This window comes from Gracilinanus agilis, chromosome 3, assembly GCF_016433145.1.
Source record: "Gracilinanus agilis isolate LMUSP501 chromosome 3, AgileGrace, whole genome shotgun sequence".
Taxonomy (NCBI): Eukaryota; Metazoa; Chordata; class Mammalia; order Didelphimorphia; family Didelphidae; genus Gracilinanus; species Gracilinanus agilis.
In genome coordinates this window covers 64,961,207-64,988,953 of record NC_058132.1, presented here as the reverse complement: position 1 = coordinate 64,988,953, position 27,747 = coordinate 64,961,207, and the positions used below count along the sequence as shown (strand labels likewise).

At 45.8% G+C, this 27,747-nt stretch overlaps 2 protein-coding genes across 2 annotated transcripts; both read left to right on the top strand.

The window, feature by feature from the left end:
* The first annotated feature begins 452 nt into the window (after positions 1 to 452).
* Positions 453 to 14,298, top strand: GPATCH3 (G-patch domain containing 3). The gene is made up of 7 exons (XM_044671374.1): positions 453 to 915; positions 4,158 to 4,576; positions 5,951 to 6,125; positions 10,124 to 10,183; positions 11,612 to 11,733; positions 11,838 to 11,965; positions 12,921 to 14,298. The coding sequence occupies exons 1-7, from the start codon at positions 453 to 455 to the stop codon at positions 13,144 to 13,146; spliced, it is 1,593 nt and encodes a 530-aa protein (XP_044527309.1). The 3' UTR covers positions 13,147 to 14,298.
* Positions 14,299 to 15,289: 991 nt separating this feature from the next.
* Positions 15,290 to 21,311, top strand: GPN2 (GPN-loop GTPase 2). The gene is made up of 5 exons (XM_044671373.1): positions 15,290 to 15,741; positions 17,585 to 17,741; positions 19,644 to 19,804; positions 20,339 to 20,469; positions 20,937 to 21,311. Exons 1-5 carry the CDS (start codon positions 15,334 to 15,336, stop codon positions 21,010 to 21,012), a joined length of 933 nt encoding a protein of 310 aa, XP_044527308.1. The 5' UTR covers positions 15,290 to 15,333; the 3' UTR covers positions 21,013 to 21,311.
* Positions 21,312 to 27,747: the final 6,436 nt, after the last annotated feature.

Genomic DNA, 27,747 nt, shown 5'->3' with positions numbered 1-27,747 from the left:
GTGGGGGCTCATGATCTCCTTAAAGTTGTGTGTAGTTGCTGACCCACAAAGAGCTTCAGACCTGGTCCTGCTTCCAGAAAGCCACATGCCAACTGTTCCCCCGGTGCTGGAGTAATAATGAGAATAACTAAACTAGTGTGCCCTTTCCCAGTCTGGGGATTCCATGCTCCTGTTTAGAAGGTGTGGGGGGGCGGAGGGGGGAGTGACACGACTTGCATCAAATTGTGACCCTATAAGAGGAAGCTGTTTTCCAGGAGTCACAGCACCGGTTCTTGCAACGGGGTTCTTTCACCTCCAGGCGGCGCTGCAGTCCAGGTTTTGACCACTTCCGCGCCTATTGGTGTATTGATCCTCGGAATCACCGGACAAGAAAGTGACGTAACTGCATCTTCTTCGCAGCTCTACCATCCTCTCGCGAGAGCCTGAGCAGATATGTCATGTGACCATCCAAGATGGCGGCGCCCAGTGCGGCTGAGGTGGCCGATGAGATCGTATCTCCTGTATACCTGGTGGTAAGCGGGATCCCCGCGGGACTACGCTCAGCCCAGCTGAGGAACTACTTCAGCCAGTTCCGGGAGCAGCGCAGCGGCGGCGACTCCGGCTTCCTTTGCTTCCACTATCGGCACCGGCCTGAACGGGCCCTGGCCCCGGAACCAGCCCCGGTCCCAATCCCAGTCCCCCAGTTCCCTGACGGAGCGGCCGTGCCTTCCAATCCGTCTATGGCTCCAGCTCGGTCTCCATCCCCTGCCCCGGCCTCTCCTGCGACCTGCTGCTGCGTGATCTCTGTGCGAGGGCCGGCCCAGGCCCAGCGGCTACTCCGCATGTACTCGGGCCGCCAGTGGCTCGATTCGCAGGGGAACTGGCTGCCTGGGCGCTGCCGTATCCGCAGGCTACGGCTCCCAGTTCAGGAGGCAGGTAAGGACTGCCCGAAGACCGGGACCCCGGCACCCCGAATCTATCAGGAAACATTTGTTAAGTGCCCACTATGTGCCAAGCATTGTGCTAAGATGTAGAAATACAAAAAGGGGCTACAGATGGTTCCTGCCCTCCAAGAGCTTACAATCTAATGGGAGATGCAACACATACAGTATGTGTCCTATGTACAGGACAACTAGATGATTCAGTGGGTAGGTTGCTGAGCCTGGAGTCATGAAGACTTGGGTTCAAAAAGTGCCTCAAACACTAGCTTGGGCAAATCATTTAACCTGTTTGCCTAGGTGGCAGCTGGGTGGCTCAGTGGATAGAGCATTGGGCCTGGAGTCAGGGAAGACTCCAGTTCAAATATGGCTTTCGATATTTCCTAATGGTATAACCCCTTGGCAAGTCATTTAACTCCTGTTTGCCTTAATCCACTGGAGAAGGAAATAGGAAACCATTCTGGTATCTTTACCAAAAAAACCTCATTGGCAGTATGATCCACAGCCTTACAAAAAAGTTAAACACAATTGAATAACAACAAAGCTATATACAGGAGAAATAGGAAATAATTAACAGAGGGCAGACACTAGAACTGAGGGATTTGGAAAGGTTTCCAGTGAAAGATGGAATCTTAGTTGAGAATTAAAGATAGCCAGGGGAAGTCAGCAGAGGAAGGAGAACATTCCAGGTAAGGGGGGACCACCATAAGTGGGGCTTTCCTCCGAAAGAGGAAGGGGAGAGAAAAATGGAGTCATAGGATCACAGGATCAAGAACTGGCAGGAGGGACTCTAGCTGTCATCTAATCTCTAATACTCACATCTCACAGTTAAGGAAATTGAGGTGCAGGAAGAGGGGAAAGGTTTCTGTTCAAATGATAAGGGCTAAGCACAGTGCCTCAAACATAGGTGCTTGTTGGCTGGCCGACTACTAAGTGTCCAGGATGAGATTTAACCTTTGGTTTCAAACCCAGTGTTCTTTCCACTACAACATACTCCCAAGAAGAACTTTGTGAAGTTGTTGGGTGCCTCCAAAGAACTGCCTAAATAACTGACCAGATCCAAAGGCTGAACTGAGATGCTCCATTTGTATAAATAATTCAATTCTATGCTCCTGGAAACTTGATATCTTGGAAGAGAAGCAGACCTTGGCACACCAGCATAGTATGCATCTAGACAGAAAAGAACTAGAGATAAGGAGACAAATTGAACATGAATCTGGCACCCCAATATCATGCTTATCACTTCTCTAATCCCTTAACTAGGGGAAGGGCCAGGAAGAAAAGGGGGCTTTATTTGCCACACACACACACCAATTTTGATGGGAAAAAAGGACTTGCAGGGGCAGCTAGGTGGCTCAATAGAGAGCCAGGCCTAGATATGAGAAGTCCTGGGTTCAGATCTCTGACACTTCCTAGCTGTATGACCCTGGGTAAGTCACTTAACCCCCATTACCTAGCCCTTACCACTCCTTTGTCTTGGAACCAATATACAATATTGATCCTAAGATGGAAGGTAAGGGTTTTAATTTTTTTAAAAGGGGGGCAGGGAGAGTAACTGACAGGGCTCAAACCTGTTGATGAGTTAGGGAGGTGTCTCACTTAGGCATGTGAAGACTTCCCCTAATGGATGGGGTGGATGAGAACAATTTGTTCTAATATCCATAAAGGCAGTGGAAGTGGGCATTGTGGAGCACTTAGAGCTTGATTAGCCATTGTAGATGTCAAGTTCATCCACTGCATCCTAGGCCATCACCAGTTGTTCTGACTTTGGTCTGGCCAGTGGATTTTAATGACTCCAGAAGAGAGAGTGAGGCTGATAACTTTGTGCACCTCTGCCTCACTTAAATCCAATATATGCTTGCATCAAAAGGCATTGCCAGCAATTTCATTTTGGTCCTTCTCAAGTAGAGTGAGTTATGGGTGTTTCAGTTACTTTTTTTTTTATTATTATTAAAACTCTTATCTTACATCTTAGAATAAATTCCATCTTATATTGGTTCCAGGGCAGCAAAGTGTTTTGGCTAGGCAGTAGGGGTTAAGTGACTTTCCTAGGATCATACAAATAGGAAGCCTTTGGGGTCATATTTGAATCAGGATCTCTTTTCTCTAGGCATGACCCTCAACTCACTGAACCACCCACTGCCCTCCTCTCAGCTATTCAACCTAGTTTAGCCCCACCCACAGAGAGAGCTGGGTGGCAGAGGTGCTAATCTTTCCTGAATGCCCCGATTGGTAAAGTGAAGCACAGTATCTCCATTCTTCCCACTGAACAGTGCCAGGTAGTAGAAGTGCAGAGTCAACTCCAGGCATGAGGATAATTTTAATCCAGGTTTCTTCCTGGCCAAATTGAACCTACTTTATTTTGTGTCTCCATGGTACATTTACATACTTTTTTGTACCATAGGTATACCTTGCTCAGTTCTCTTTCTATTCAATAATGGGTTTAGTCCAACTTTTGTCTTGTAAGAAAAGTTCATTCAATTGGGAGAAATGAGAAAAAACTTTATTACATTGTTTGAACCTAGCCTTGTGTGACTGGAAAGCTGGATTACTTCTACGTGTTTCTTAGTAATTCTTAACTAAGAACTTAGGTTATGCTGACCAGAAACCCAATTAGACTCTAAGACTGATGGAAAGTTTTATCATAATTATACATCTCAAGCAACCCATACATCTCATCTGAAAACTGGCACATACTGGTCATTCATTATTGTTTCCATGCTCCTTTGATTATTAAAAGACACAGGGGGAGTGAGACTCCTCTTTTTCTGATTTCAGAGAACTGCACCTGTTCACTCTCCCTCTTTCAATTTGGAGAGTCCTTAATCTTTCCTCCAATTAGAAATCAGATTACCTGATGTATCCTAGTTGAGTGTTGTTTCCTTTTAATTAATTGGTCTTATTTGATTGTCTTTATTTTATAAAAGTGTGTCCTTTCCTGTGTTCAGGATACAGCCCTAAGCTGAGGAAAGGGCCTGGTCCCTATCTGTTACACAGTTGGCTATATATTGCTTAATAAATCAAAGAGCTCAAACATTTGTTTCTTCAGTTATTTCATCTTCTACCTGAAACACTTATGACAGCATATTACTTGCCTAAGGTAGAGAGAATCTGGCTGAGGTATTTAAAATCAGTCTATGTACTCAGAGCTGTGGGGTTAGAAACTATTTCTGTCCTCCTGTCCATATATGATTATTGGAGCATCTTCTATTTCAGGAGTTTTTCTTATCTTTTTTAAAGGTGTAGATCCCTTTCCCTTCAAGACCCGGAAGGAGCTGCTTAGGAGGAAGGCCTTGAGTGAAGCATTCACCCTAACTGACCTTAGGCAGCTGCCAGAACTGAATCCTCCAGCCCTGATGCCCAATGGGAATGTGGGTACCCCAATGCGTATCTTCTTAGAGCTGATCCGAACCTGTCGGCTCCCCCCTCGAATCATTACTCAGCTGCAGCTACAGTTCCCCAAGACAGGCTCCTCCCGTCGATATGGCAATGTGCCCTTTAAGTATGAAGACTCAGAGATTATAGAGCAGGAAGAGCTTGTCTACACAGCCCAGGGGGAGGAGATCCCAGAAGCACCTCGAGGAGCTTTTCCCACAACTATCCCAACTGGAATCCAAGAAGAACTGAAAGAGGAAGAGGAAGAGTCTCATTCAGATGATGTGAGTTCATTGTCATTGTTATGTGCGGTCTATAACACTAAGAGGCTTGGTCATTTATTATTATTAGTTGTTGATGTTCATTTGTTCATTTGTGTCCAACTCTTCATGACCCATAGCTATCCATGGGGTTATCTTGGCAAGGACACTGGAGTGATTTGCCATTTCCTTCTCCAGTATATCCAGTGAATCCTTTTGTCAGGTAATCAAAGGTTAAGTCACTTGCCTGGGTCATACAGCTAGAAAGTATCTGAAAGCATTTGAACATCAAAATAGCAAAAGTATTTGAACTCAGGTCTTTCTGATTCCAGGCCTGGTTCTCTATGCACTGAGCCACCAACTGCTGCCTTTATCATTAGTTACTGTTATTAGTATAGAACCTTTGAAACAAATTCTGATTGTTGGGAAGCTTTCCCTGACAACAAACCTAAATTTGCCCCTTTATAGCCTCATCCATTGCTCCTAGGTCTGCCCCTGGGGTCTGGCAGAACAAGGCTGATTGACCTTTCTTTTGGGTGATAATAAAGACAGCAGTCACATATTCTCCAAGCCCGATTTGGGCAAACATTCCAGGTTTGGTCCGGTGTTGCTTTTATAGTAATAGTGAGTTTGGGCACAAGGAAACCAGGGAGAGTTCAGAGTAGGCTAGTGTGGTGAATGAAGGAAGGCTTCAGTTCAGAGAAGGTGAGGCAGGTGGTGTCTCAGAGGCTCTCAAAGGAGAAAATGTGTTGGAAGCACATTGCAAACTTTAAAGCGCGCGCGTGTGTGTGTGTGTGGTCATTTAATGTCAGGCATGATTATGATTTAAAAAGTTGGGGAAGAATTAAATAAGGGGAGGGAGAAATAAATAGCCTAAACAATGCCCTGGGAGTGAGAATGAGATAGGTATGTGTAAGCCTGGCTAAAATGAAGGATTTATATTGCAGAGTAGTGGGAGATAAAGATGAACTAATAATAATAATAATAATAATAATATATCTGTAGCAATGTAAGGTTCATAACATATACTCTTCATAATCACCTGTAAGGTGAATAATATAAATACTATGGTCCTTATGTGACAGAGAAACTGAATCTGAGTAGTTAAATGACTTATCTAAGGTAATATAGTTATTAATGTTAGAACCAGGATTTGAAGCCAAATCTTTTGATTCTGAGGCTGTCACTCTTTCTGCTTTACTATATTGCCTCCTTCAGGTAGCCCACAGGTGTCAGGAGGGACATGGTGGTCAGATAGTCCTGCCTCCTGGGCAGCTGTCCCTCATGAGAGTAGCTTAAGGGTGTAGGCCTTTCATGGCCTTGGTCTAATTTCCCTACTGTTGGGGGGTGCCCTGTGGCCAGAAGAGTAGCTCTGCCCTTCCCTTGCCTCTCTTACAGGACAATGACACATGTGAGGAGTGGGAGCGGCACGAAGCATTACATGAAGACGTGACAGGCCAGGAACGCACAGCGGAGCGACTCTTTGAAGAGGAGATAGAACTCAAATGGGAGAAGGGCGGCTCTGGGCTTGTGTTTTACACAGACGCTCAATATTGGCAGGAAGAGGAAGGAGGTAATAAGGACCACAGCTTATATTTCTTCAGTGCTTTAGAGTTTGCAGAGGGGCTCGATGTCCATTCCCTCATTTGACTCTTACACTACCGCTTTAGTAGGGAAATTAGAGCAAATGTGATCATTCCTGTTGCCCAGGTGAAGGAATGGGGGACCTGCAGTGGAGCAGTCTGCCCATGGTCACATTGCTTATGAAGTGCAGAGTGGGTCTGAAACACAAGGTTTCTGGCCACAGGGATAGTGTTCTTTCTGTGTGCACAGGATGTAATTACACCTAGGCTTTGGGTAGCAGAGGAATGTGTCTGTCTCTGGGACACCCATGAGCATAAGCTTTACTACTACCTAATTCTCCCTGGGATTCCATTTGACACATTTCCATTACACTTACAACTACCAGGTAAGGTCGGTTATTTGCATTTTACTTTGTTAGAATTAAAATTCTTTGGAGACCATGTATTAATTTATAATTATTTATTAAATAGTGAAAGTAGGTTGGAGAAAAGGCATATAATCACATGGCCGGTCGCCTAGCTAATGTGAGGTTGCTGCTCATTCATGTCCTGTTTACTACTGCTGCTTCCTAGAAGAAACTGCAAACTTCTTTGATCTATAACTTATAACCCCAGTGAAGTCACTTTTCCTGGGTCTCCCTGGTTAGACAGACTTGACCTTAGTCTGGGCCAGATGCCAGTCCTCTGAACACCAGGAGTTGTGTGGGAAAAGAGGCAAGCATCTTCCTTATACAGACAAGGCTTATTCCCAACCCAGTCAAAGAGTGAGGGTTAGACCAAAATGGATTTTCAGAACTTTCCCTTCAGAAAGGATAAAGGGATACAGATATGTTAAATTCATGTAACTTTTAAAATAAATTTTGTTTTGACATAGTATGTCAGCCCTTAAAAAATAAAGACACAAACATGCATCATTCTATAGCCTTGAATACCACTAAGCAAAAGTTTAAAATTCCATTTTGGATATCATTTATATGGGCAAACTCTCTTCATTAGTGCAGATAGGCATCTCTTTGGTAACATATTCCTTCAAAAAATGGGGGGGAAAAGACATTCTGGTGGCTTCTAATTTAATTTTCTCCTTGACTCCTAATAACATAAGAGTTCTGAGGCGATACTTAATACCCCTGTGAAAGGGAATTTTTTTATTCCCTTTGCCTATTTTAAGTTAATTAAGAACTTAAATTAACCCTACTTAACACTTAGTAAGAGCCTTTTACTAGAAAAAGTTCACACCTCCAAAGATGGGCAGTGCCTGGCAAATTGGGAGGCTGTGATTGGTTTCTGTGAAGTGGGAGAGAGACTGCTTATAAAAAGCCAGCCCAAGGACTCCCGAGGATGCATTTTTAGGAGGAATTTGGCTGAATAAGAGGTTTTTTCCTTCAAGAGGCACTTTACAAAGATATATTCAGCATTAGTGAGTTGGGCTGAAGAAGCATTCTATGCTGCATAGATTCAGCGTTCTGACTCAAACTGAAGGAGAGGCTTACGCTGATGAGACCTTTGTTTAAGAGGCTACAGGACTTCCATGTGGAAATCAGGACTTTGTTGGGGAGTGAGCTGAATTTCTTTGGATAGGAGCGCTAGGGTGGTGGGCTAGGAAATATTTTCTACTTCCCTCATACATTTCCCTCCTTTTACTATATTTATATTAAATTAAATTAAGAGCTACTAATAATCTACTGACTAGTTTAATTTTAACTTTTATAAATGGTGACCACAATAATTCTTTTTAACTCAAATTTAGTCAAGGCATTTTAACCATATACCACCTTTCTTACCAGGCTGTAAACACTTGATCTTTGCTGTCCCTTCTGATTTCTCACCCCTATTTTGCCTTTTTATGTTTTTCTTAGCTCTTATGTTTCTATGAAGCTGTGGTCTTTTTAGGAATTCTTGGAAGTCTTCTATTTCATTAAAGATTTACTTTTTCCCCTGTAGGATTATACCCAGTTTTTATGGGTAAGTTATTCTTGGTCATAAACTGTTATTTTTTGCCTTTTGGAACACTTTATTCCAAGATCTCTACTTCATTATAGAGAGAGCTATTAAGTCTTGTGTGATCCTGATTCTGGGTCTTTGATAAGTTAAGGCTGCTAGCAGTATTTTTTCTTTCATTTGAAAATTGGATTTTGACTGTGATGTTCCTGGGAATTTTCCTATGGGGGGTTTCTTTCAGGAGATTATTTTATTTTATTTTGCTCTTTGGTTCTAATAGATCTGGGCAGTTTTCTTTCACAATTTCTTGAAAATAATATCCAGAATGGTAGGGAGGGAGTCACAGTTTTGTGGTAGTCCAGTGATTCCTAAATTCTCTTGATCTGCTTCCAGATAAGACTGTTCTTGATATGAATTAAACACCTTACATTTTCTTCTACTTTTTTTTCAGTCTTTTGACTTTAATATTTCTTGTTATTTTAGGGAGTCATCAACTTCTCTTTGGTTCATTCCAATTTTCAAGAAGCCTGTTACTTGAGTGAGATTTTATACCTCTTGGACTAAGAAGTTAATTCCCCTTTTAGTATTTCTCTTCCATTTCTTTCCTCTAGCATTTTTTCATTTCATTTGTAGAATAATTTTATTTCTTCAGAAAAAAAGAAACTCATCTCATTTCTCAGAAGAATTCTAATTCATCTTGTGCCTGAGCTTTTTTGAGCTACTTGTAGATGTTTTGGGGCCCTCTCTTCCTCTAGGTTTATGTTTTGGGCATCTCTGTCTCCATTATAGCTCCTTACTGTGGGAATCTTTTTTGTTTGTTTATTAACATTATTTGCTGAATTGAGAGTTTGTAGCAAGGCCTTAAGTCTGTTAGGGAATGGAAGGAATGTCTGGGCCAGATTTGGGGCTAGCTTTGTATTTTCAGGTCTGGTGTTGCTTTCTATGAATACTTAGTGGTTAGCTTCCCAAGACTCTCAAGGTCAGCTCAGTACAAGGACCTCTCTATCCACTATATTACTCTGCAACTTTTTAACTATAATTTGTTATCTGTGCTCTGGCTTTAGCAAGTTAGTATCAACATTGCCCTCTGGATTTGACCAAAGTTTTGTTGCCATTTTAATGATGTTTTTTAATTTCCATTGACATATAAGCATTTCTGTTCTCTTGGTCCTGCTTTTGTCTTTCTGTATCACTTGGATGTTCTCAAATTGTTGGGCATGTGATTTGTATTCAACTTTTTGCAAAAAGGAAAAAAATGCAAACTAGCAAAAACCAAATGAAAAAACGCTTCAAGTCTGTAACAATAAGAGAAATACAAATTAAAACAGCCTTTTGGTTTCAACTTGTGCCCATCAGATTGGCAACAATGACAGAAAACAAAGTAAGTAAATGTTGGAGGGGCTTTTAGGAAGCCAGGCACAGTGTTGGTAGAACTGAATTGTCTGTTTTCCAACCATTCTGGAAAACCATTGATAGTTATTTGAGAAATCACTAAACTCTTTGATTCAGCAATTCCACTTCTAGGCATATACCCCAAGAAAGGCAAAGACAGAAGAAAAGGACCCAGAGATACCAAAATATTCACAGCAGCTCTTTTGTGTAACAAAGAAGTAGAAATCAACTGAGTGTCCTTCAGTTGAAGAATGTCAGAACAAATCTTAGTATATGGAAATAATGCAGCATTATTGCTCTGTGAAAACAAGAAATATGAAAGGATGGATTCAAAATGAAGCAAGTAGAACCAGGAAAGCAATGTGCATTCCCCAACAGTATATAACTTACATCAGAGCAACTGCTAATCTTGACTCTAGAGGACCAGTTGGGAAACATACCTCCCTATGGGAGGTGGGTGGGAGAAAGGGAAGGAAAGAACATGAATCATGTAACCATGGGAAAATGTTCTTAATCAGTTAAAAAAAAAACAAACATGCCTCTCTTTCTTTGGTAGAGAGGTGATTGGCTGAAGGTGTGGAATGAGTTATATGCTCCTTATTATTAACTTGTTATTAATTATTAATATTATTATTAATCTGTTTTCTTGTCCCTACAGATTTTGATGAGCAAACAGCAGACGACTGGGATGTGGATATGAGCATATACTATGATCGAGGTAATTGGCCAGGTAGTGGTGTGGGGTACAAATGGCCTACATTCTTGGGTGACCCAAAGTCCTTCTTGCCCTCCTTCCCCCAATATAATTTCCTGCTCTATGTAGTGTGGGATGGGACTAGGGAGAGAGTAATGGAATGAGTCTGGACCTGGAAACTGTCCCTTTCTTTCCATGGTTTGGTGAATAATGTAGCAAGAGTTCCCTTTTTGTGATTTGCTTGGTTTTTAATCCTTCCATTTCTAAAATAAATGACCTTGGGGGACAAAGCCTAACCCTGGAAGTAGAAACAGAAGGAAGAAAAATGGTACCCAACCTCAGTCTGATGGTATAGCATTGGTCCCATTTTTAGGAATTAACCCAGATTGAGGATTAGACACAATACTTCCCCTAAAAAGCCCTTAGTTTGATAGAACCCTTCCCTTGCCCTCTAGTACTTTCTGGTCTGGTCACAGATATATATAGTCACTCCCTTAAGGGAGGCCAAGTCTTATGAAAAAACACAGCTTCTACTCTTAAGAAGCCTATATAGTTTAAGAAGTATACACAGCCCCTAACATTCTGTATAGCCTGGGCTGAAAGGGAAAGAAGTAAGGGACTTCCTGTACTCAGGGACCCCCTGGAGCAATAGAAACCAAGACAAGAGAATTCTGGCCCTGACGAATTGCTGTTGAAGTCCTCAGGGGCTTGTCTTGTGTGCCCTGTTGAAAACATCTGCCTTTTCTGAACTGAATATACCCTTCACCAGAACTTTAGCCTCTTTCTAAACTGGGCTCTGGCCCTTCGATCCAGCCATAGAATTGCTGGGTTTATACCCCAAAGAGATCATAGGTAGACAGACTTGTACAAAAATATTTATAGCCGTACTTTTTGTGGTGGCAAAAAACTGGAAAACGAGGGTATGCCCTTCAATTGGGGGAATGGCTGAACAAATTGTGGTATATGCTGGTGATGGAATACTATTGTGCTCAAAGGAATAATAAACTGGAGGAATTCCATGTGAACTAGAAAGACCTCCAGGAATTGATGCAGAGTGAAGGGAGCAGAGCCAAAAGAACATTGTACACAGAGACTGATACACTGTGAGGAATTTATGGAAAGGAACGCTACCCACATTCAGAGGAAGAACTGCAGGAGTGGAAACACAGAAGTAAAACAACCGCTTGAACACATGGGTTGATATGAACATAGTTGAGGATGTAGGCACTAAATGACCACACCAATGCAACTATTTATAATATGTAAATAGTCTTGACTGATCACACAGGTTAAAACCAGTGGAAATGTGTGTTGGATATGGGGCGGGGGGTGGAGTAAAAGGGGGGTGAAGGGGAAAGTAAAAAAAAATCATGTAACCATGGAAAATTTTTCTAAAAAAATAAAATATTTAAATCTGAAAAAAAAAAAATAAACTGGGCTCTGGCTTCTCAGATAGTGGAGACAAGGATGCACGTGATTCAGTCCAGATGCGCTTGGAAAGAAGACTACGTGACGGTCTGGAGGATGGCTCTGTGGTCAACCACCAAGTTGGCACCTTCGAACGTCACACAAAGGTGAACCTGATGTTTAACCCACAACTTAAGCCCCTCCTTCACTTTCCACTTCCCCCATTTATGGCTGGGAATCCCATTCTTGACTCCTGTTCTTTCCTTTCCAGGGTATTGGAAGGAAGGTGATGGAGCGACAAGGTTGGGCTGAGGGCCAGGGCCTGGGCAGTAGCTGCTCAGGAGTGGCTGAGGCCCTGGACAATGATGGGCAGAACCCCAGATGTAAACGTGGATTAGGGTAAGTATGATTAGGGGGTCCTTCTTTGCAGCAAAGCTAGCTTCCAGCCTTCAGAGCTGTGAGAATTCCCCTCCTCCCACCAGCTTCCCTAGGGAATCATGGCCCTGATCTGGCCTAGCTGATTTGGGAGCTAGGAAGCTGGATAGCTAGTGGGCCTCCTTGTCTTGGAGGGTTCCTATAGACAGTTTCTAGATAGATTTGAAAAGATAAAGATGAGCAATTATTGTGTCAGAGTGAATGGATTAATGCTCTCAGACATTGGCTGTGGTCCAGGCACAAAGGGTCACCTTGCTACCTCCATCCTGATTCAGGCAGAGGCCCTGGGCCTAAGGGGCTTTAGGGAGGAAAGGGCCAGAGGCACCTATGCCCCCTTTAAGCCCTCTCTAATGAGCTGATCATGATGGCAGCAGGTCCTCATTTAATTAGGGAATGAGAGGCCATAGTGAGAACACCACCAAACTTGGAGTCTCTTGACCTGGTTTTGAGTTCTGGCTCTTTGACCTCCTGGAAGTCAACCTCTTGAGGTCTGTTTTCTCATTTGCAAAATGATACTTGCTTTGCCTGCCTTGTAGAGAAAATTGTGAAGAAAATATAAATGTGTACTCTTATTTTTATCAATTCATATTTTTTGAGGCAGTTCAGTTTGGGGAGAAAGTCCTGGGATTGAGTTATATTGCTGCTTTTCTTTACTATTTCATGTTCTAGAGGCTACTGTGGTATTATTGCCTTTTGTAAGGGAATACAAGTGTGGGAATGTTGGCTTATCTTGTGTGGTCTCATTGACAGCCCCTTCAGGGCAGTGCCAGGAGCACAGATGACAGGGATTTGTCCACATGATTTTGATTTATTCTGTTATGCCATTGACTTGAAACAAATGTTAGGTGCTCTCCCCACATCCCTCTACTTAGAATCTACCATATTCTCTAGTTTCATAAAAGATCTCCATCTTTCTCAGATACCATGGAGAGAAACTACAGTCTTTTGGACAGCCAAAAAGACCTCGTGGGACCAGTCTGGGGCTCATCTCCACCATCTATGATGAACCCCTTGTTCAGGACCAGGGTGACCTCCTACTTCGACGACAGCCTCCTACTAGTCTGAAATTCCGGGCAGATACGGCCTTTGTGAGAGGCACAGACACAGACAGCTTTTCCTACCACAACTCACCAGAGCCTGAGTGATAAAGATAGGAACTCTTTGTATGGGATTGGGGGATCGCAAGATTTCCCTAACCTTTTGTTCTAAGAGCCAAAGTGGGTGGTTGGCTTTAGGACTTAGCCTTTCCTAGAGAAGAAAATGGCCTAGAGAGACCTGGGGCTACTCAGGTCTCTCACTTCTCTTTCTTCCCATATTCTACCTCAGGACCAGCAATGTATGCCATTTAGGCCTGGTGGGCTCTCTTTATTGATTTCAAACTCTTATTTGTCTCAAGACCATATTGTTTTGGCCTCTGCTCTTCCCTAAAACATTGGTGTCGGTTTTTGCCTTGTCTCCAACAGCCCTCTGAAGCACAGCCTCATTGGCCAGGAGCAGGCCATCTTTTCCCTTGAGATTTCCTGCATAGAAACACCTGTGCTGGTCAGATAGAAGGGGAGAGGATCTAGAAGAGCAGCCCAAGCCCGGTCTACTTCCTCCCTTCTGTGAAGGGCAGACAGACCCATAATAGAATAAAGTTTTTGTTTATATAACCAAGTTGTTTTTCATCCTTAAAGAGGGAAATTATCTACCTTCTCCTCCACACACCTGTGCAACACATTTTAGGAAAGAAAGACCTGGACAAGATGGGGGAATAGAGATCTATCTGAGAACTGGTTGAAGGTCTAGCCAAAAGATGGAGTGGGTTGGACATGGGAGCCATTTTCAAGCATCTGACATTTTTTCTGCTTCAGGCCAATTAAGCTACAATGAGCACTGGATAATAGTGGCATAAGGATTCAAGCTTCAAGTAGGAAAAGCTTCCAGTTAGTGTCATTCAAATGGCATGCTTCTCCTTGAAGGTCTTCAAGCAGAAAATGTATAAATATTGGTCAGGGACATAGTGGGGAGAAGAGGGACAGTTATGATTGGGTTAAGACTTGATTCTGTTCCCATAAAAATGAATTTCAAGGAAGGCTGCATTTGGCTTATAGTCTGAATACTGAAAACATGTCCCTTTATTTTTACTGATAATTAATGTTGATAATCACTTCCCAAGAAATAATTTCCTTCACAATAGTTCTTGACAGAAAATGTTTAAGCAAAACCATCTAACACTGGTTAGGACAAATCATTCTTATTTATTATATTTAAAATATGCCAAACTTAAATAAAATAAAATAAAATATGCCAAACCACCTCTTTGGTTTCCTATTCTTGAGTCTCACTTAGGAAAATATCCCAAAATTATATGCAAGTAGTCTCTAAATTGTTAATTCTCCTTGTCTGTATAACTCTTTACTAAAGATTTTGTTAAAGCTTATCAGAAATGCATTCTAGGGCAAACATTTCTGAAAATGAGTGATGAACCAATCTAAGGGCAGGGGGAAGGCTAGGTGGCACAGTAGATAGACTGGGAGTCAAGAGGGCATGGGTTCAAATCCAGCCTCAGACTTCCTAGCTGTGTGACCCTGGGTTAGTCACTTAACTTTGTTTATCTTCGTTTCTTCATTTCTAAAACGAGCTGGAGAAGGAAATGGCAAGCCACTCTGCTATCTCTGCCAAGAAAACCCCACCTGTGGTCAACAGTCAGACACCACTGAAAAACTTAAGCAGCCAAGCCTGTCCATGCCTTTAAGTAACTTCAATGACATCTGTTCCAGGTCAAGGAACCTACCCAAAATTCAAACACTTTCCTGTGGTGGTAGCCTGAAGGAGCACTGGATTTTTGAGACCTGGATTTGAATCCCACCCGAGGCCACCACTTGCAGGGCTTCTGAGCTGGTCACCTGACCTCTGAGCATCGATGTAATTTCCTACACTTCCTACCTCGGGGCTGACGAAAAGACAACTCTTTACAAAGCGGAAACACGCAAATACGCCTCCCCCTCCAAAGCCAAGCCAGGTGATTCGCGAAGACTCCCCCAAAACCTAGGGAGCCGCCAAGCTGAAATCAGAGCCAGCCTACCAGAACACCAACTCTCAGAACCTGTCACTACTGCCCTACCGCAGCTTTCCGGGGCGGAGCCCCAGAATTAAGGACCAAAGGTCCGCGCGCTTCTCTTTCAAATGTATCGGGCGTAAACGCGCCACAAAGCGTCACCGGAGAAGGCGGGACTTCCGGGAGGCGCGCCTCCAATGCGGCCGGGGAATCACCAATTTAGGTCAGACGTAGCTGTCCAAGGGGACAGCTCTCGAGCGGTTGAGAAGGGCTAGGCGCCGCGATCACAGTCATGGCCACGGCCGTCCCCACCACGTTCGGGCAGGCGGTGATCGGGCCTCCGGGCTCAGGGAAGACCACGTACTGCCTAGGCATGAGCACCTTCCTGGCCGGGCTGGGCCGGCAAGTAGCCGTGGTCAACCTAGACCCGGCCAACGAAGGCACGCCGTACGCATGCGCCGTGGACATCGGCGAGCTTGTGACACTACCCGACGTGATGGAGGCGCTCAAGCTGGGGCCCAACGGCGGCCTCGTGTACTGCATGGAGTATTTGGAAGCCAACCTGGACTGGCTACACGACCGTCTGGCGCCGCTCCGCGGCCACTACCTGCTCTTCGACTGCCCCGGCCAGGTGGAGCTGTGCACGCACCACGGCGCCCTGCGCAGTGTCTTCGCGCAGCTAGCCCGGTGGGGTTTCCGGGTGAGCCCCGCCCCTCCCCGGAAGTGTGGCTCATTTCCCAGGAAGAGCACGTGCCACCTAGCTGCAGGCCTGGGAGCTACTGGGTGGGTCCTAAGGGGCCGCCCCTGCCCTACCCTGCTGAGACAAACGAGACTTAGTTTCCACGTCAACCTGCGCACGCTATTCAGTCCCTGTTGAGCCCCAGTTTACTCCTCTGTAAAATGGATTAGTTGGACCAAAAGACCTCTTAAGTCCCCTTCCAACTCTAAGTCTGCCTAAATTATTGTTTGCATTATTATTATTAGCTAGGGGCCTCTCTAGCTCCTGACTGTCAAGTATTATATCTTGAGATATAAGGCATCTTGAGAGCTAAGGTCTCTTGGCCCTAATGAGTAGTGAGTTTATGAAATCAGACTCAGGAGGCTGGGTGTTCTCTTAGCATTTCATTGGAAACTGCCTCTGATCTTGGAATCTATACTCTCCAAATCTATCTCCAAAATCCCAAGTTATCTTCGATATTCAGTTCATATAACTCCCAAAGTGAGGATTTTGCAAATTCTTTGACCCTCCCCCAGCTGCTCCTCTTCCCCAAAAGTTACTTGTAGATAGAATGTAAACTTTCTCATGAGTACAGGGGCCATTTCAATTTATCCTTTTGTCTCTAGCACCTAGTACAGGACAAGGCACATGCCACTTAATAAATGCTTGCTTAATTGACTTAAGATTTCCCTGTTGGGGTGAGGAGCCCTGATTTGGGGTAAAACTGGGAAGCAGAAGGAAGTTCAGCAGACTCAATTCATATTAGAACCGGAAGATGCTTTAGAGAGCATATAAGTCAAGCAGCTTGTTTTACAAAGGTAGTAACAAAATAAAAAGGAGTGATTTCTCATGGCTATATGGCTTAGACATGTGTGGGGACTTAGATCTTGGCTTCTTTAAGGCAGCTAGGTGGCGCCATAGTGCACAGAGTGCCGGATCTAGACCTCAGACTTATTAGCTATGTGACCCTCAAGTCATTAAACCTCTCTTAAGTTTGCTTATCTGTAAAATGGGGGTTAAAATAGCATCCATCTCCCAAAGTTGTAGTGAGGATCAGATAAGATATTTGTAAAGTACTTTGTGCAAACCTTAAAGTGCTATGTAAATGCTAGCTATTAATTACTATTACCAAATCCTCAACTCTTTTAAATATGCCCTAGCCTCTCAGGCAGCCTCAATCTGATGGATGAGACAAAGTCCTAGCCTTTAGGATTCCCCTGATTTAATGATTCAGACAAACCAGGGCTTTTCTGTTTCATATAAGAATGAGAAGTCAGAAAGCATTCTAAATTCTTGGTAGTCCTAGGACAGCCAGGTAGCTCAGCAGATAAGAGTGCTAGATCTGGGGTCAGGAAAACCCAGGTTCAAATTTGATCTCAGACACTTCCTAGCTGTATAACCTTAGGCAAGTCACTTAACCCCAGTTGCCTAGCTCTTACCATTCTTCTGCCTTGGAACCAGTACTTGTATCAATTCTAAGACAGAAGGTAAGAGTTTTTTTTAAATATTGATAGCCCTTATTTCTGGAAAGGGATAGGAGCTCCATGCTGATAATGTGCTTTTTTTTTTTTTTTTTTTTTTTTAACCCTTGTACTTTGGTGTATTGTCTCATAGGTGGAAGATTGGTAAGGGTGGGCAATGGGGGTCAAGTGACTTGCCCAGGGTCACACAGCTGGGAAGTGGCTGAGGCCGGGTTTGAACCTAGGACCTCCTGTCTCTAGGCCTGACTCTCACTCCACTGAGCTACCCAGCTGCCCTGATAATATCCTTTTTAGCACAGACAGGCCCTGAATTGTGACCTTTCTGCTTTACCTTGTTCTCTCAGCTGACTGCTGCCCACCTTGTGGATTCTCACTACTGTACAGACCCAGCCAAATTCATCTCTGTGCTGTGCACCTCCTTGTCCACCATGCTGCATGTTGAGCTGCCCCATGTCAACATCCTCTCCAAGATGGACCTCATTGAGCAGTTTGGGAAGCTGGGTAAGGAAGGGTTCATGGAAGTTTTAAGTTTGGCAAACAGAGGATTAGAGCTTAGTGGTAGGTGAATGATAACCAGCTCCAGCTAGTTTTCAGGTATAACTGGAGCATAGAGAACCAAGTGGGTGCTGCATTAGGGTGATGTGATGAAGAGGAGTCTGGAGAGCCCAAGGAACAATTATATTAAGCTGGAAGGGATCTTGGAAGTCAGTTCAACCCCTTTGTTTTACAGTAAAGAATACCGAGGTCTAGACAGGGTGAGCCTCTTGGCCAAATTCTAATCAGCAGAAAGCAGAGCTCAGACCCCAAATGCAATGCTCCTTGTAGTGTCCTAGAGGGTTCCTTAGACTATTTCTAGGCATGTTAGCAAATTCTTGAATTGCAGAGCTCTGGATATAGTCTGGATATTGTTTAAAGGAAGGAAGGTAGAGGGGTACGGAGCACAAGGCCAGGACTAAAGAAATCCAGGCCTTGGATAGGTCACTTACCTTTTTCTGACCTTAAGTTTCCTCATTTTAAAATGAAGATATTAGTCTCTTTTCTCTCTAAGGTTTCTTCCATTTCTCAATTCTAGGGCTCCTTGAGCTTGGAAATGCTCTGGGAGTTGTGCTACCTTGACTATAGAATGAGGCCAAATAAACATGGCCTAATGTTAGATCCCATCTAAAGCTTCTGACACTGACGTGGATACTGCTTTTAAGCAAGTCGTACTAACTCAGGAGCTGGCCATACTTTGAATCCTGTGAGTAGTTATAGTTCTGTCCCTCAAGACATAAACAGGATGGAGAAGATCCAAAAAAAGGCAGTTTAGATGATCAAAAGGATGGGGAGGAGGCTTAGGGGAATTGATCACAATATGAGGACAGGCTCAAAAGATCAGGGAACTTGAGTTCAGAACAAATGAAGGCCAATATAAGATGTGGTTGAAATCTATGAAAGCAGAGAGGGTGACTCCAGGCTTAGTCACCATATCCCACATACTTGAACCAGAGACCTTCTTTTGAAGGTTAAAAGATGCACATATAGAACAAAGGATGGAATTTATTGTTGTTCAGTTGTTTCAGTTGTGTCCGACTCTTTGTGGCCGCATTTGGGGTTTTCTTGGCAAAGATACTGGAATGACTTGCCATTTCCTTCTACAGCTCATTTGACACATGAGGAAACTGAAGGAAGCAGGGTGAAGTGATTTGTCCAGGATCTCACAGCTAATGTCTGAGGTTAAATCTGAACTCAGGTCTTCCTGACTCCAGTCCTGGTGCTATCTCCTGTACCACCAACTGCCCTAGGCTGGAATTAGTAACTGTTTTACCTTCTGCTAGAAGTTTCTAATCATAGAGTAGAATAGGCGTGTGTGATCTGGGAGCAATCATAGGACATAGGGTGTCAGAGCTGGGAATGACCTTAGAGACTATTTAATGCAACCCCTTATTTTGCAGAAGAGGAAACTGAGGCACAGTGGGAGAATTTGCCCAAGATCACATATTCACACACACTCAGTACTTCCATGATTTACCAGTAATATTATCCTGGATCATCATAAGGATGACTCCTGAAAGATCAAACTTCTGAAAGATCTTCCGTAGCCAAGAAAGTAAGAGTTTTAGTATTAGAGGTATTTTCAGCCATTCATGGAATACCTGCCTCTTCCATCAAAGTATAAGCTCTTTGAGGGCAGAGACTGGTTTTGCTTTTTCTCTGCCTCCCCAATGCTTAGCTTGGTGCCTTGCATATTGGTCAGTCATATTTGTTGGAGCTAAAGTCCCTTCTAGCTCTAAATCTTTGAATGCAATATTTTTTTAAGGTAGGAATTCCTGGATTACACAGTAGCCTATAGGGGTCTCTGGGATGAGCTTTTACCTGGGGCTCTCTACCATGCTGCTTTTAAGCATTGTCCTTTCTCCACAGCGTTCAACCTGGATTACTACACTGAAGTCCTAGACCTCACCTATCTGCTTGACCACCTGGCCTCAGACCCCTTCTTCCGCCATTACCGACAGCTCAATGAGAAGCTGGTGCAGCTGATTGAAGACTATAGCCTCGTCTCTTTCATCCCTCTCAATATCCAGGTACAGAGGCCTTCCTGCCATTGGGTCTCTCACACCCAGAGCCCCCACTGACTCAGAATTGTCCCTGTCACCCTGTAAAGTGAGGAAATAACAGTAGCAATAGAACTTTCTGTCCCATCCAGGTCAGATCCCCATGTCCCTCCATTACCAGGAAAGCTCTCTGTTGACGATCAGAATCCAGATTCGGGCTAAATGGAGCCTAGGACTAGAGCCAGCCCTGGGTCTCCTCCGTTAGAGCTCAGAGAGGGTTGATGCTTTGGCCAGCATTACACAGCCAAGAAGTGGTAGGGCTGAAGCTCAGACCTGCTAGGCCAGGGAGAAAATAAGTGTCAGACACAGCAGTAGTTCCCATGCTTTCCTGAGCTGTATCCAGGTTCCCTAACCAGGGGGACCAGGCACTTTGGGATGGCCTAGGCTGACATGAGATGGGGCATGGGAAGGAGAGGCTGTTCCAGCAGCATCTTCTGTCAAGGGGAAAGTTGTCATGATATTCGTCTTTGCTCCCCCACCTTCTCTCTCCTTCCCCCATTCCAGGACAAAGAAAGCGTCCAGCGGGTGCTGCAGGCAGTGGACAAGGCCAACGGCTACTGCTTCGGTGTGGCTGAGCAGCGGAGTCTGGAGGCCATGATGTCTGCTGCAGTGGGAGCTGACTTCCACTTCACCTCGTATCCTTGCTCATCCCTGCCAGGGCTCTGGGGGCAGGACCCAATTAGAGGGCCTTGAGCAGAGTGTGTGATTACAGACCCCACAGGTAGAGACTCCATCGGGGTGTAGAGGGGCTTATAGGTGAGGACGAGAGGGGGAGAGGCCTAGCAGCACAGAGAGAGGGCCAGGACCCCCAGGAGATGGGCCCAGGGCTCCCTGTCCTCTTGGTGCTAGTCATCAGAGCACAACGTACATCTCTTCTCCATTCGGTAGCTTGTGTTTTCTGAAGGCCTCTTTGATTTTTCAGGCCCAACCCAAAGGGGTGGAGGTTGGGAAGGCTGTTGGCAGGGGACTTCTCCATGTTCCATGGAGTGTCCTACATAGATGGGCAGGAGCCAGATCCTGCCTGTCCCTGCCTGGTGGGCTCTGGCTTGTTCCCCTTTGTTCTCCTTTGCCAGGCTTATTGCCCTTGACTCTGGCCTCCTAGCACCCTGGGGATCCAGGAGAAGTACCTTCAGACCCCAGAAGAAGATTCAGTGGGACAAGAAGATATGCATTCATAGTGGCACCCCTGGATCCAGAACATGGTGGCTCGTGGCAAACAGGCCCTAGAGCAGGGCCAGACAAGGCCTCAGGGATCTGGAGCCGGGACCTACAGTGGCCCAGCAAAGGACTCCAAAGCCCCAACAGGGATGCTCTGAGGTAGACTGCAGGCCATGACCAAGTGGGCAGAGGTGGGCATCTGGCCTCTCTGCAGTGGGCTGGCCTTGGTGCGCCCACCGTGGGGAACAAAGTATCCTTTCACCCCCACCCCCGGGACGGGTTCACTTACTGCGAAAATTCCTTTAAATACACAGGATTTATTGGCTTCTGTCTCACAAGCTTCTTTTGCTGACATCTCAGGATATTTCCCATTTCTGTAGCACCTTCAGGGTCACAAAGTGATTCCACCAAGCATTCCCATAAGACAGTAAGGCAGATCTTTTTGAATCAGATCTGTCTCCTCCAGAATCCCTTTCTCAGTGCAGACTGAGCTTGCTCTGCCAGGGATAGTGTGGGGCCCCCGGAGCTCCTCTGACCCCAGAACCCAGATTTTGCTGACTGAGGCCAACGCTCCAACTGCTGCCTGACTCTTGCCTTCATGCGCGCCGTAGCATTCCCATTCTCCAGCTGGGGAAGCTGAGCCTCAGAGAGAAGTGAGAGGGAGTGTGTGTGGCCTTGGGTCAGTCACTTCCCTTCTGGATGTCACTTTCCTTTTCATTCGGTAACTCCTCTTGGTGTCCTGTGGGTCAGGGAGTCTCTGTCTTTGCTCAGGACCTCCGCAGCAGGAGGCCACGTGATAGAGATTCAGAGTCAGAGGGCCAGAAGGCAGACTTTAAACATTTGGACTCTGAGGTCCGCTGCAGCTTGAAACCCAGTGACTCTGGGTCCGTCTTCGCCCCCTTAATGCCTCCATTAGATCCAAGAAAGGCCCTTTGGGTTCCTCCCTTCCTCCAGCCCAGCAGCCATGTGGGGAGCGAGGGAGACACTTCACAGTAGCAGCCAGCAGGGGGCAAGCTAGAACCACTCAATGGACAGCCACTAGTGAAGTGGGAGGACAGGAGGGAGGCTTTCAGGGCCCTGGGGAAGGGGTTGAGTTGAGCAATGAGAGCCCCTGGATTCTAGCCTCTTCTCAGCCACTGCCTCATCACGGAAAGCCACTCCCCTACTCTGACTTCTGCATCTGTGAAATGGGCGAGCTGCATACGGTAGGAGTTTCATAAGTGCTCATTGACTGATTTAAGCCTCTGAATGACATTACTGAAGTCTCTGAGCCCACTCCTACCCTATTAAGGACAGACCTGTTCTCTGCCTTAAAGGAACTCTGGCCCTGCCCATAGAGAAACCATAGGTGAGGAAGACCCGGAAATAACTGCTGAGATGTTAAGGGTTTGGGGTTGGGGTGGATGGAGGTCCCCTGAACAGCCTCTGGGAAAGCAGCCTGGAGGAGGAAGCAGCCCCCTGCCCCAAGGGATCTTTCAGGAGGATTTGGAGTATATGGAATTAGCTTCTGGGGGTCTGGGATGGCCAGCACAGAAGGAGGACATTGGGGGGTGTCCAGGCTTGGCTCTGAGACTAGAGTTTGCCCAGAGCATCCCCACACCCCTGTTCTGCGGGGGATAATAATTGGTTGCCTCCCTCCCTGGCCCCTTTCATCTGGGGAGTTCAAAGTATCTCGCCTCTATTAACTTGGCCCAGTAGGTGGTGAGTATCACCTCAGCAGCCTGCCAGCCCGTGGCCCAAGCTCCAGCCTGTGAGTCACCCTCGGGCCTGGACCTGGATATTCCGGCTCTCCAACGCCTCGCCTGTTGACCAGCCCCCTCCTCAGCCCGTGTCCAAGTGACGGGAAGTTAGGAATGTGGTAAAGGGTGATGTCTCAGGAAGCTCTGCCGAAGGCCTCTTCCAGGCTGCTGAGAATAATTCAAGTCCTTTATCCGGGCGGGCGAGCAGGCATTGAGGTTCTTAGATCCACCTTGGGGGTCATCACATCCAAAACCCTTCGATGATGGATGAGGAAACTGAGTCTCAGGTTAAGGGATTAGCCCAGCATCACTCCACTAGTGCCAGAGGTGGGATTTGAACTCAGTCCCTATTGACTCTTCAACCCAGGGGCCTCTTCAGCACACTGTAATTGTGGAATCAGAGTATGTTAAGAGTTGGAAGGAATCTTCAATAGGGAGGTGGAGAAGCCAGTTAAAAGGGGAGCGTAACAGATCTGGTGAAAAGGAACGAAGGCCTGAACTCGGCGGTGATTCTGAGTGAAGAAAAGGGGTGTAGAGAAGAGAGTTTGTGGAGACAGAAATGACAACATTTGGCAGTCGATCGAACCTATGTGGAGGGAGTGAAGTGTCCTGGAGGACGTGCGATCGTTTGGGAGAGGTCAGCAGAAATGGGGAAGCTGCCACATGTATAAGCCATGTCCAGTGCAAGGGATGGCAGAGAATCTGGAACTCAGCGTTTTAAAAAATGAATCCTAAAAAAAAAAAAAAAAAAAGAATCCTGAAAAAATGTAATTGAAAATATTTAATGAAATAAAAATATTTTTTTAAGGGGCAGCTAGGTAGCTCAGACCGAGAGTCAGGCCCAGAGATGGGATGGGTAGCCAAATGCCCCTGGGAAAGTCACTTAACCCCAGTCGCCTAGCCCTTACTACTCTCCTGCCTTGGAACCAATTTTTAATATTAATTCTAAGACAGAAGGTAAGGGTTTTATATATATATATATATATTCTTTATATATTTTTTCTTTATATACGTGTTGTTTTTTTTTAAGGAAAAGCGAAGTTAGAAAAAGGAGTGGGTTACGAGAAAGAAGGGCAAATGAATTTTGTTTCAGATATGTTGGATTCGTGAGGCCTACCATATAGCTGCTTCAGAATGAACACTAGCCCCTTAGGGCTAGGAAGTCTTCCAGATAGAGAGACGGGACGGCCCTAAGTATATCCACAGTTATCATATGTGACGCCGATGAAGATCCAGCAAAGGAGCCAGAGGAGCGGGCAGAGCAGATGGACAAGAGAAGAATGAAGGGAGAGCAGCACCACCAAGCCCCCGAGAGGAGAAAGCATCTGATAGTGTCAAAGATGGCACAAGGCCCAGGAGGCTGAGGATTGAGAAAAGGCCAAAGGTAAGGAATCTGGTGATGAAGAAAGAAATCAGCGATAACTGCAGAGAGTAGGTTCAGGTGAATGGAGGGAAGCACAATGCAGAGATTTTATTTTTTTATTGTTAAGATATTTTATTTTGTCAATCATGTGTCATAACAAATTTCCACAATGAATTTTCCAAAGTTCTATGATCTAAATTGTCTCTCTGCCCCCTCCCAGAGCTGGCAAGCAGTCTGCTCTGGGTTATATGTATATTATCAAAACATTTCCCCGTTGTTCATTTTTGTAATAGGATAATCCTATAAAACCAAATCCCCCAAATAAACTAAAGTGAAAAATCGTATGCTTTAAACATTGCAAGCTTTTAGAAGAGGAGAAAGCAGAGGCACCCAAAGGAGGGAGAAAAGAGAGGACGCTAGCTAGTGAAGATGAGATCCTAGCGAAGGGGGGGATTTGGTCATGTTTGCAGGTTATCAGGGAAGGAACTGGAAGGAAAAGGGATACTGAAGATTGGGGATGGGGGCTGCTGCAGAAGGGAAGAGTTAGGATCAAGGGTTGGCCTTGGCGAGAAGCTGGGCCACCTCTTAATGTGAGCCTGCAGTAAAGGAGGACAACGGAGAATGATGTCAGGGAGAGATAAGAAGGGAAGAAGAGAAAGCTCAGAGGAAATGGCCTCGATTTTGTGTGAAGAGCGGGGCAAAATCTGGAGCTCTGGGGATGGGGGAGGGGGGCAGGCAAGGGAGATGAGAGTCAAAGAAGTGGACAGCCATGACTGGGGGATGGGGTGGTCCTTTTGCAGTGCCCTTTGGTCTCTCTGGGAAGGGGGCAATAAGAAGGGACTGAGGGTGCACTACCTGCCCGGAAAGAGTCCAAGCAGAGGATCAGCGGATGCGAGGAGCTGCCCTAGATTTGCTGCTGGGCTTAGAATCAGGAAGATCTGTTCCATTCCTTCCTCAGATAACCTCCTAGCTGTGTGACCCTGGGCCTGTCACTTGGCCTCTGCCTCAGTTTCCTCATCTGTAAAATGGGAATAAGAACAGCACCCAACCCCCCACCCCCCACCCCTGGTTGGCAATGTGTGAAAGTCTGCTCTAGCCAGGTCTCTGAGAAGGACAGACATGGGTCAGCCAGAACTCTGGCGTCTCCAGGCCCAGCACTGATGGCACTGATGGTTTCCATTCCACCCAAGGCAGATAGATGGACAGCCCAAGGCAGAGGCGATGCTCAGCCCAGCGCATCTGGGACAGAGACCAGGTAAGTTCCCAGTGACTGGGGAGATGGCCCTCCAGCTGAACCCCAGGGAAGGAAGCCAATCTGACTGGAGCCCAGAGCCCATGTGGGAAGTTGTGTGGGATCAGCCTGGAAAGAAAGGCTGGAGCCAGCTTGGGATGGCTGTCCTCAAGGCACTGGGGAGCTACTGATGTTTCCTGAACAGGGGTGTGATGATCAGAGCTGCCCTTTGGGAATGTCCGCTTGGCAGCTGCACCTTCAAGCCCTGCAGTCTTTCTTATCCTGTCCTACCCCCCAGGCCCAGGTTTTGTGGCCTCAGCCCTGCCCCCACCAAGTTTGTCTTCTGTCTGGCTCTGGCTAATAAAAGGAGTTTATAGCCTTAAACTGGTGGGCTAGCGGGGAGGCCAGGCTGGGAGGGAAGGGGGAGAGCAGTACGCTGGAGTTCCTGAATTTCTGCTGAATGCTTTGCAAATCTTAAAGCACTTACAAAGGTCTGCTGTGATTATTATTACTAATAATAATAACCTATTTGAGATAAAGAGTCGGCTTGTACAGTGGGAAAGGCAATGATGTTGGACTCAGAGGATCTGGGTTCAAGTCCCATTCCTGTCATTTACCAGCCATATGATCTTAGGGGAGTCATTTTAACTCCCCATGATTTTCCAAAAAGTACAGTTTTGAACATATAAACTCCAGGGGTGCCCTGCTACATGTAAGATCAAATAGAAGCTTCTCTGTTTGACATTTAAGTCTCTTCACAACATGGCCCCCTCCCTTTCCTCTTCCCAACCTGCCCAGTCTTTCCCAACTTTCCCGGTCCTCTAACTCTTCCATCATCTTGGCCTCCTCCTTGTTTTACATACATGGTGCTCCATCTGGCTTTTTTTTTTTTTTCATCTGTACCTTCTATCTCAGTAACCACTCTAGGAAGGGCAAGGACTAGGCAAATGGGGTTAAATGACCTGCCCAGGGTCACCCAGCTAGGAAGTACCTGAGGCTAGATATGAACCCAGGACCTCCAGACTCCAAGCTCGGTGCTCTCTCCACTGAGCCTCCTAGCCACCCCTGCCCCTGCCTTTTCTCTGGCTTGTCCCCTGCCCCTCCCCAACCCCCAATTCACTTGGTGGACACTCTGGCGGCTCCGTCTCTCTTAGGGGCAGGGCTGTCCAGACCCTGCATGTACCCCTGGTCTCCCTGTTTAGGATGGAAGTGCCCTTCCTTGTATCTCCAGGACTTAGCCCAGTGGTAGCCCATAGGAAGAACTTCATGCTTGCTGGCTAATTGGCTGGTTGCATGAATCATTCCTTCTCTGTCAGATGGAGAAATGGGGCTGGTTGGCCTATAAGATCACCTCCCCTCATCCACTGGGGATGCCGGGATCCACACTTCCTCTTGGGAGAACAAGCCCAGAAGAGCAGTGGGCCCAGGGAAAGATTAACTGCTGAGGAACCCTCTCCTGCATTGGAGCTGGAGGGCAGGGAGGGGAATGGGGAGGGCCTTGGGAGCACAACCCCAAAGTTGTTCTGGGCCCACCCAGCTTGGGAACGTTGTGGGGAGGTCCCGCTTCCCCTGGGCCCTGGGGGAAGAATGCTCTGAGCTGCAAAATCTAGCTGGCTGACACCCCCCCCCCCCATTCCTCAACCCCCTTTCCCTTCCTGAAACAGCTGCTATGTTTGCCCCTGGCTGCCCAGCCTTCAGCCAGGCTCTGTCTGGACTTGAGGAACTTCAGGCAGCACATTCCCAGGCCCCACTTCCTAAGAATGAGGCCATAGAGAGGGAGGGGACCCGAGCTAGTCTTGGGGGCTCTGCTTTCAGCAAAGGTGAACAGCAAACCCCCTGTCTGCCCACATGGACTGAGGCTGAAGTTGCTAGATGAGAAGGATGTCCTCAACCAAGTCAGGATGGGCTTATGAAAAGCCATGGGTTCAAATCTAAATCTACTACCTCTTTCCTGTGTGGCACCAGACAAGACAATTAACCTCTGAGGCCCATTTTCAACAATAAAATGAAATCACTGGCTGAATTGTCTCCTTAAGGTCCCTTTGAGCTCTAAATCCAGTGATCTGTTTTCTCATACATTATGAGAGCTGGAGACACCTCAAGACCAGGGAGGTTATATGATTTATCCTGGCTTTCACACCTAAAACTTCAAAACCACCTTAGAAGAAACAGACAAGGGACAGCTAGGTATACACTCTATCAGTGACAGAGAGCCAGGCCTGGAGTTGGGAAGATCTGGATTCAAGTGTAACCTCAGTCACTTCCTAGCTATATGACCCTGGGCAAGTCACTTAACCATCATTGCCTAGCTCTTGCCTTTTTGTCTTAGAGGAGAAAGAAAGAAAGAAAGAAAGAAAGAAAGAAAGAAAGAAAGAAAGAAAGAAAGAAAGAAAGAAAGAAAGAAAGAAAGAAAGAAAGAAAG